Below are 9,147 nucleotides of genomic sequence, written 5' to 3' on the forward strand. Positions count from 1 at the left end.
GGTGAAGTGAAAGATCACAGGATGCAGCCGCTACTGAAAATATTTTCTTTGTATCTAACAAGACACTGTGGGCATAAATTAGTAAGCCAATTACAGCTTTGTTTCAAGCCTTTGAAAGTCAGAAATCGTGAGAGGAAAAAAAAATGGAGAAATGCATATGGCTACCCAAAAAAAAGCTAAAAGATCAATTTAACTCTGCAAAGTTCTGGTAACTTAGCAGCCTGGTTTCAAACAGACCTATTTAAAAAATCATATTTCATATTCAGTTGTCTTATTCACCTTATACAGTTATCCCCCCCCCACCTCACCCCCGACACTAAAACATCATAATTTACCCATTCAGATATTGTTCCCATCTTTCCCAGGAAGAGCTTTTGAAGGAGCCACCTCCCCAGCCAGATCCTGGGTCTAATCCTGGGGGGGATGTCCTGCCTTCATGAACCCTTCTGGATAACATAAATATTTTTAATTTCTTACCAAGAAAATGTAAGCCCAGGTTAACCCTGAGGAGAAATGCTGATCCCAAATCATGGCATGCTGCTAAACTCTGCAGGATCAGGAAATGTTCTGTGACATTATTTGGCATTTTTCTGGTATAGGCATTTTTCTGATAAACCCAACAACAGCATGTCCCACACCCCTTCATTTACCAAGCAGGGGGCTACAGCTTGGTATTACAGCTAATTTGAGCTAGGGATTGACATGGAAATCAGTAACAAATGTGTATGTGAACACAAAGGAATATAATATATAAATACGTTGTATAATATGGAATTGCTGCATTTTTATGGATACGCACACATGTGAATGCATATAACTTGGCACTCATAGGACTAGAGGCCTCCCAGATGTCCTTTCTGATCAAAAGAATCCCATCATGTGCTCAAAGCAGGGCTGACCTCACACTACACGGTTGCACATGGCCTCATTCAGGCATGTTTGGAACACCTGCATGGATGGAGGCTCCACAGCCTGAGACAAAGCCCCACAGCCAAGTGGCCTGAGTCCTGGCCTATGATGCTCTGTGCATTTGTGGTTTCCCAAGGTCTTCGCCGGCTCCTGTGTCATTAACTCTGCTCAGACCCCAACAGTGATTCTTTCTGCTCTTCTCCTCAGTGCATCCTTCACCACTTGGTTCCTCAGGCTGTAGATGAGTGGGTTCAGCATTGGAATCACCACTGTGTAGAAGACAGAGACCATCTTATCTGTGTTCAGGGAGTAACTAGAGCTGGGGCGCAAATACATGAAGATTGTCGTCCCATACAACAGGGTCACAGCTGTCAGGTGGGACACACAGGTGGAGAAGGCTTTTTGCCTACCTTCAGCTGAACGGATCCTCAGGATGGCAAAGGAAATGAAGGTGTATGAGACCAGGATGATGGAGATGGTGCTGAGCTCAATGACACCAGCTAAGGAGAAGAGGATCATCTCATTGATGTAGGTGTTGGCACAGGCCAGAGCCAGGAGGGGAGGAACATCGCAGAAGAAGTGATTGATGACGTTGGAGTTGCAGAAGGGCAGCCTGATGATGAAGGTCATCTGTATGATGGCATTCAGGATGCCCCCGATGTAGGACCCCACCACCAGCTGCACACACAGCCTCCGAGTCATAACGGCCGAATAGAGCAGTGGGTTACAGATGGCCACGTACCGGTCATATGCCATGACGGCCAGCAGGAAGCACTCAGTGGTCACAAAAACAATGTAGAAGAAGGTTTGGCCTGTGCAGCCAGCAAAGGAAATGGTCCTCCTCTCTGATAGGAAGTTCACCAGAGTCCTGGGGGCAATCACAGAGGAGAAGCAGATGTCCACCACCGAGAGGCTGCCAAGGAAGACGTACATGGATGTATGGAGCCGGGGGTCACCTTGGATGATGATGATTATCCCCATGTTGCCCAAAAGGGTGATGATGTAGATGAGCAGAAACACCACGAAGAGGGCTGCCTTCATCTCTGGTTGGTCAGTCAGGCCCTCGAGAATGAACTCTGCCACCGAGGTGCAATTCTCCTCTGCCATTTAGGGCCTCGTGTCTACCAAGGGAGAGAGCACAAAGACACAGGACAATGAAAATGATGCCTTTTAAAATTATTTTTAATCTGAAATTGGATAAGTTGACAATTTACGCCATAGAGCTAGGATACCCAGACCATTCATTTCTAGGGATCTAGGACAGTAGGGACCACACATTAGCCATGAGAAGTCAGCCAGCTGGTCTGAGCTTGTCTTCTACAGTCCAAGGGAAGGAGAAGAGAAGGCATCCCAGCTTTCCTAAACACCCACACCAGCCTGCAGCAAGTCACTGTTGAAGGCATCTTACCTACCAGCCTGTGGGCAGACCTTAGGTCATGTTCATCTCTAACTCAGGATCTCATTTTGGCACCTGCAGTTTGATGAGATCGATGGATGAAACATCAGATAGAGATTCAGATGACATAGGCTAAGTTACCAGCTCTGCCCTTGCCCTCTAGCAATTAAGCCTTTCTCCTTATTTGTTTCACTCCTCTCCCCTCGCCAATTTCGAACAGATCAGAGGGTGCCCTGAACAGGATGGCTGTGTCTTCAGCAGCATTTTCTGGCTACAACTGTAACAGTTTGGGGTAAAAGTAAAAATACCATAGCTTTTCTTCCTTGGTTTTGGAAGAGAGACTGTGGAAAAGACGAAGTTTTTGGGAGTGAGAAGAGGTTGCATGATCCTGAAAGTCAAGAAATAAATGAGAAGTTTAATATTAGTCTCAGAAATCTTGGGGAGAGGAAGCCAGGGAGACCATGAGTGCAATTTGAATCTGAAGCTGTTGTTTTGTACTGGGATGAGCATCAAACATTTCATTAATATAACTTAGAGAATATACAATTAAGTGTTAAACATCAAAATCTGTCTTGATTGCCCCATGACACTGAGAGCAAACACATTACTCCGGGTGTTAGGGTCCCATGTATAAAGAATTCATGTGGATTTAATAGAAAATAAATCTGTTTATCAATAAATACTCAAAGCTGTTATGGAGTTGAGCTGACCAAAGCCCGTTGCATCCCTGCTCATCACTTGCCCTTGCCATGAGGCACCATTAACCACCACAATACATTGATGACATTCATCATGCCTTGCATTTTCAGAAATGGGCCAGGAGATGAAACCTGATTTGCAGAAGTGATTCAAGTGTCAGGTGAGAGAGCTGCAAGCATTTATGAATATGAATATGAACCAGCTGTAATGTACTGGCCGAGACCAGGCAGAAATAGGATCTGTGATGTCCTGGAATATAAAGTAACACCTGGTGCCTTCCCCAATGTGCTTAGGCAGCAGCATCCAACTGAATTGCATCTCATTTCCAGGTGAGAACAGGGAATGGCTCACAGTTCTGGCAGAAGAGAGGAAAACAGCCAAAGGAAAAAAGGAAAAAAAAGAGTCAGTGTGAGAATTCACTGTTTTAAGAGGCAATCTGTGAAGAAAATCCTTCACAGAGGAATCTTGGCTGTGGCACAGCACAGCATCCTGGTGGTGTGGATGCTCATGAGGACTTCCCTCATCCCATTTTTCATAGGCAAAACTCATCTCCCTCCAGCATCTCCTGCCTCTCCCCTTGGCCAGAGGGGAGACCACAGAGTTGTGCTGAGCCAGGCTCACTCAGCTCCCGTTACCTGAATTTAGGCACATAATCAGGCTGCTTACTTTAGTGAAAGGGTAAAATACAGGTTTCTGTCCCTAATAACATGAAGGTTTAGAACAGAACAATTACAAATTTACAAGAGTAAAGATGAAGATCAAAGTCTTACCCCATCAGGTGAGCATCAGGATCAGAAGACTCATTGCAGAGCTCTTTTCCATCATCTGAACACACACACTTTGTCTCAGGCTTGGTGGGTGGGTTAATTCCTCCTTGAGAGTGCTCTCCTCTCTTCTTCTCACAGGCTCCTTAAAGATACCATAAGCACCATGACTTTTGATCCCTGCACACTTTTGAATTCATATACTGGTGTGCATTCCAAGTGCATCCCAGCAGAAATATTTCATCTTTAACCAAGACAGAGGAGAAAACCTTTAGCTGGTGTAAATCAGAGCAGCCTCCCTGAAGGTAGTATAGCTGCAGAGGTTTACACCAGAGGAGGACAGTCCCAACAGAGCTCACCCTGACCATTCAGGGAACGGTCACCTTGACCTGTGGATGGAGGCCACTTTGTCTTCCACTTTGGATGGAACTACAGACTCAGGAAACATGCATGGTAAATCTTGGGGATTAAAACTTGAAGCCATCCTCACAGTTTCCAGGTAAACAAGAACATCTCTCCTGAGGTTTCAAGAGCCTCGTGCATATTTCTGTCAGGTGAAGTTCTTCACTTACATCAACGTGTTGCCTTTATATGGCTGTCTGCAAGTCTCTGTGGGCAAAAGACACCCCTCCTCAGGGAGGGGGTGTTTGTCCTTGTCTTGGCTACAGTTCAGGTTTCTAAGAGAAGCGAGTCTTGGTTGTATGCTGCTGGCTCCTTACTGAGAGTCCATGAGTCATAACAGCTTGAACTACTAACAAAGGCTTAACTATGCATGCAGGATGATGCAAAATCCTATGCTAATTCCTGGACTACAGCAACATTGTTGTCACAAATATCAAGAACCTGTGACAACAATTGGTAACCTCAAGAGACAGAACTGGTAGAGATCCCAATGAGTACGAGTTACTCTTCACAATCCCCTCTGAAAACCAAGGGCAAGATGGGAAGGTAGATCCAAAGGGCAATTTACTCCAAGCATCTCAAACACCTCTTGTAAGCAGCTTATGCTGCAGTAATCGGTGCTGGCTGGATGCCTGCGCAGATGGCTGGGATCACGGTGATGACGGCTGGCCCAAGCCTCCAGACAATGAATGAGCCTGAACCACTTCCAGACTACTGACAATTAAGAACGGGGAGGGCTGTATTGGACCCACCTGTCAGAACATGACTGAGGATGGCAGTCCTCTAAACCTTTTTTCTATGTTCCAGATATTCCCAGGAACAACTCAGCAGCCTGTTTTTTCCCCCCTTTTAACAGAGAGCAGGGTCATTCTACTGCTCCACCTCTACTGAAAGATCAGAACGATCTCAGTATATTTTGGAAAGAGATGGTATTAATTCAGTACTTTCTGTAAACAAACTTTTGTTTAGAAGAAAATGGATAGCACATTCACAGCAATTTCAGTGTAATTCACCTCAGCGCAACATACTTAAGTATCACTCTTTCAGTGTCTGAAACATCTTAATGAGATCCCAATTCATAACATGAATTTCACTATAGATTTTTTTCCCTTTCAGTAATAGCAGCTCATGTTTTTAAAGAGATTGCACGGATACAGAAACTATATAACTAGCAGCTCGTGTCTGGATCCCTGACTTCCATAGGTGGAATTTCCTCATCTATCAGTTGAGAAATCCATTGTATAGATATATAAGACTTAGGCTCTTTTCACAATCAGTAGGCATGAAGGTGGTGGTTTAGTAGCTTAGACATGGGTGCTCAGGACTTTTTAGTGCCCACCATGCATTTTTCCTGCTCCCCAAAGGAAGCAAGTCTCCCAACATTTTGTGCTGTATCTGCTAGTTCTGTGTTGATGCCCTCTTAGATGGAATTAGGTGCATCAGTAGATTCAGTAGAGCCCAGAGAGGGATTTTCCACATCCAAAGGAGAGACCCACGTGGTCACACTGATGGAGAAGTTCTCCGTCAGTACTACTGAGAGTCTTGAGGACTTGCTGAGATGGACACCTGGGGCAGGTTTGGGTTCACCTGGCTACGGATGAGCATGATGTACAGAGCTCCACATGAGCTGTAGGTACCAGCTTCTGTTCCAGCTGGAAGTCCAAGGTGCAATTTGGTTGGACAACCAGAGGGGGGGCTCTGGCATAAACCCTGCAGGGTTTGCTGGAAACCCAAAACCTTCTGGAAGGGCAGCTGAAGCCCAGCAGACACCCTTGGGTACACAAAATGGTGCTGGAGACCAGAGCCAGCACAGGCAGCAGCCACAGAGCCACATGAAGCAGCAACCCAAATGCTGACAAAACAGAGGTGACCCCAGATAAGTGTGTTCATTGAGCAAAAGGTATTTCTACAAATGACAATACTGTCACAGGAAAGTTTATATTTTGGGATTTCTGGGGTTACTAATTTTACTGATGTTTTGCAATTCTGTTCCCACTATTGTCCACACCTCCAGGTAGAGCTCAGAGCATACCCTACTTGAAAAGAAAAGGAAAAACATATGAGTCATTTCTAAAAGATAAGCTAGTTTTCTTTCTTGCAAAATGACAAAGGAAAAGCATATTTTTTTTTGGAAAGCAGTTACACATACATTTACCAGATAATCAGGTATGAACTTTTGAAATGTTTATCACTAAATTATTTATATCTGTTGTATTAGTTTTGCAGTTGTCATGTATTGCTATATCTAAGTATTTTTGTCCTGTTAACATTCATCTTATAATGGAGGCAGAAATGGAAAGGCGGAATTGCAATTAAAAAAATCACACATTAAAATAGCATATAAAGTGAAAGGCAGCAATATTGACTTATCAAAGTGATACGACCCATGGGCTGGATGGGTTACTGCAACTCTGATTCAAACATCTTGAAAAGAAATGTCAGAGACATGCTACATTTTCTGTAGGGAGAAAGCTATGCCTTTATGCATGTTTAATTTGTTTAATTTAACAAGGATCTTGCTCTTTCTTTCCTGCTATGGAGGAAGATTAAGGTCAGATGCAATATTTATCTACTAAACTCAAATTTGGCCAGTTAAATCTCATGTGAATGTAATAGATAACTGTTTGGAAAAAAAAAAAAAACAAAGAAAAAAAAGTATTAATTTCATTACAACTAGTGCACCATGGCTTTACTGTATATCCTCAGTTTGAATATATATACTGAAAAATTCCATTAAATAGCACATTTAGGAACTGTCACTGTCCAATATTTAATGTTCTGTATTAAACTCATTTGAGGTATTTACTTGCTATAGAAAGCATTATGAAGATTAAAGTGCAGCAGAGTAATTTTTAAAATACCTTTATACATCCTTGAATGGGTCATTATGGAAGATTCCCAGGGAAATTCCAATTTCCCTGTTTCCAGCAGCTTTAAGGAAACACACCATATTCAAAGTTCCTTTGCCTGCTCCCGTCTGGAGCAGGGATTGCCTGGTAGTAAACTGAAACCATTACAATGAAGTTGGTGGCTTAGTCCCAAGGAAAGGGCCATAAAGAAAGGGCCCATAGCACTCACTTCTTGGCAGAAGCGGAGATAACCCGGGCATCCTCCCAGCACACCAGCCCCATGACAAGTCTGTCAGGGAACACTTGCCGTGACTTCAGCTGATTTCAGCAGCTGTGAAAACGTTTGTTCCAGCATTGAGGCTTACCTGAAATTGATAGGTTCCATTTGGTGGATTTAATCCACCATGCTAATAAACAATACCGAAACACAAAGAACAGGTCTATCATGATGACCTGAGTCTACCAGGTCAAAAATGACTGAGAAGTAAGGAAAACTGTCTGAGTTACTAGCAGAAATCTCACAAATGTTTCGTTTTTGGAAGGTTGAGCCTTGTCACTGTATTTCCTTCAAAATATTGGTGACTTGGGGTTGCCTAATGAATGGCAGATCCACGAGGATACCTAGCACATGCTAGCCTCCAAACATTCAGTAGCAATCTGGAAATTTTAGCACATTTTCCTCACAAATCTACCTCTGGCAGTTCTTCAAGGATACATTGTACCTCTTCTGTTACAAAATAAACTATCTAGAGGCAAAGGTACAAGTTAATCCCACATTGGTAGGGCCAGACACAATACAAGATGCCCAATGATATACAGAAAATTGCCACAGCTTCCTTCTGACAACCCCAAAGCCCAGACCAGACCACTTGGTAACACTCCAATTACAAATGCAACATAAAAATACACCTGTACAAGGCAGCTGCTGAGAAACTCAGCAGTATTTTGGGTGTCACAGCTGAGGAGAAGCAGAGATCCAATACACAGGGGGATGCAGTTGGGAGTCAAGCCAGACAATGCCAAGGTTACCCACCACCATGGTGACAGATAAGCAGGAAAACTCAAAAGAGGGTAGCTTGGAGGCCAGGGTAATCCAAGAAACCCTTGAACATAAAATCTGTGACTAGTCTGGTTTCCCAAAGCCATCAGTGTGCAAGAACACACTGCTCTCATGCAAGATGGCAGCTTCCATGAGATCAGTCATCCTTAGCACACTGACTTCATCCCTTGCTTAATTATGTGTGGTTTTAATCCCATGCTCTGTAGATAATGAAGCTCTCTAACAAAACACTGCTGGACACCCTGGCAGACTGCTCCGTAGGTCCACAAGCACCCAGTGATGCAGGGACCCATGTCTCCTGGCCACTCAAGCACTTTCAACCATGCTTTAAATACAACTTCTGCCTTCACACACTGATTCCAAAGAAAAAAGTGATAAAACAAGCTTTTCCTTTGACATCACCCTAGTCTTCTCCATGCACATTGTTTCTGTCTGTCTGCAGTTTTCACCGCATTAAGGGAAGAGAAACCCATATTCATTAACATTTGCTCTGATAACACTCCAGCTGGAGAGGTATCAGCAACCACTCTGCTTTCCATGTTGACAATGTCCCAAAGACTTATTATCCCAGGTAGCTCAGAATTGGAATTTGCTGCTCAGGACATTTTATTCTAAATGCTCAAAAACAAAACTAATTTTTTTGTTTGTTTGTTTGTTTGGTTTGGTTTAGTTTGGTTTGTTGTTTTTTTTAGGTGATTACTAACAAAGTTAGTTACTACTTTGGAAAATTAACTACATTCTACATTTCAATGACTGCTCACATCCCATGAGAACAGCTATGTGAACAGAAGGAGGTAAATACTTTTTTGCAAGACTGTATCTTGCAGCTTAGCTGGTGACTTCCTAAAAATTGTGCTTTTTCCTTTATTTCTATCATAAGTTAACATTTTAAGCAAACAGTAACTTCTTAAGTACTTTCAAACAACTAGTTAACATGCTAAATTAAAGTTAGAGAGTAAAGCATTGTTTCTTTCATTCAGAAAAGAATTGTGACTTATCTTTGTATTTCTTAAGTGTGGAAGTTTGAGGGGAATACAAAAATAGTTCCTATTTCTCAATGAGAAAACC

At 43.0% G+C, this 9,147-nt stretch overlaps 1 protein-coding gene across 1 annotated transcript; it reads right to left on the minus strand.

The window, feature by feature from the left end:
- Positions 1–1,077: 1,077 nt before the first annotated feature.
- On the minus strand, positions 1,078–4,067 carry LOC121071702 (olfactory receptor 1052-like). Its single transcript, XM_040560278.1, has 2 exons — positions 3,775–4,067; positions 1,078–2,030 (listed from the first exon to the last, which is right to left on the minus strand). The coding sequence occupies exon 2, from the start codon at positions 2,014–2,016 to the stop codon at positions 1,078–1,080; it is 939 nt and encodes a 312-aa protein (XP_040416212.1). The 5' UTR covers positions 2,017–2,030; positions 3,775–4,067.
- Positions 4,068–9,147: the final 5,080 nt, after the last annotated feature.

The sequence above is a fragment of the Cygnus olor genome, chromosome 5 (assembly GCF_009769625.2).
Source record: "Cygnus olor isolate bCygOlo1 chromosome 5, bCygOlo1.pri.v2, whole genome shotgun sequence".
NCBI lineage: Eukaryota > Metazoa > Chordata > Aves > Anseriformes > Anatidae > Cygnus > Cygnus olor.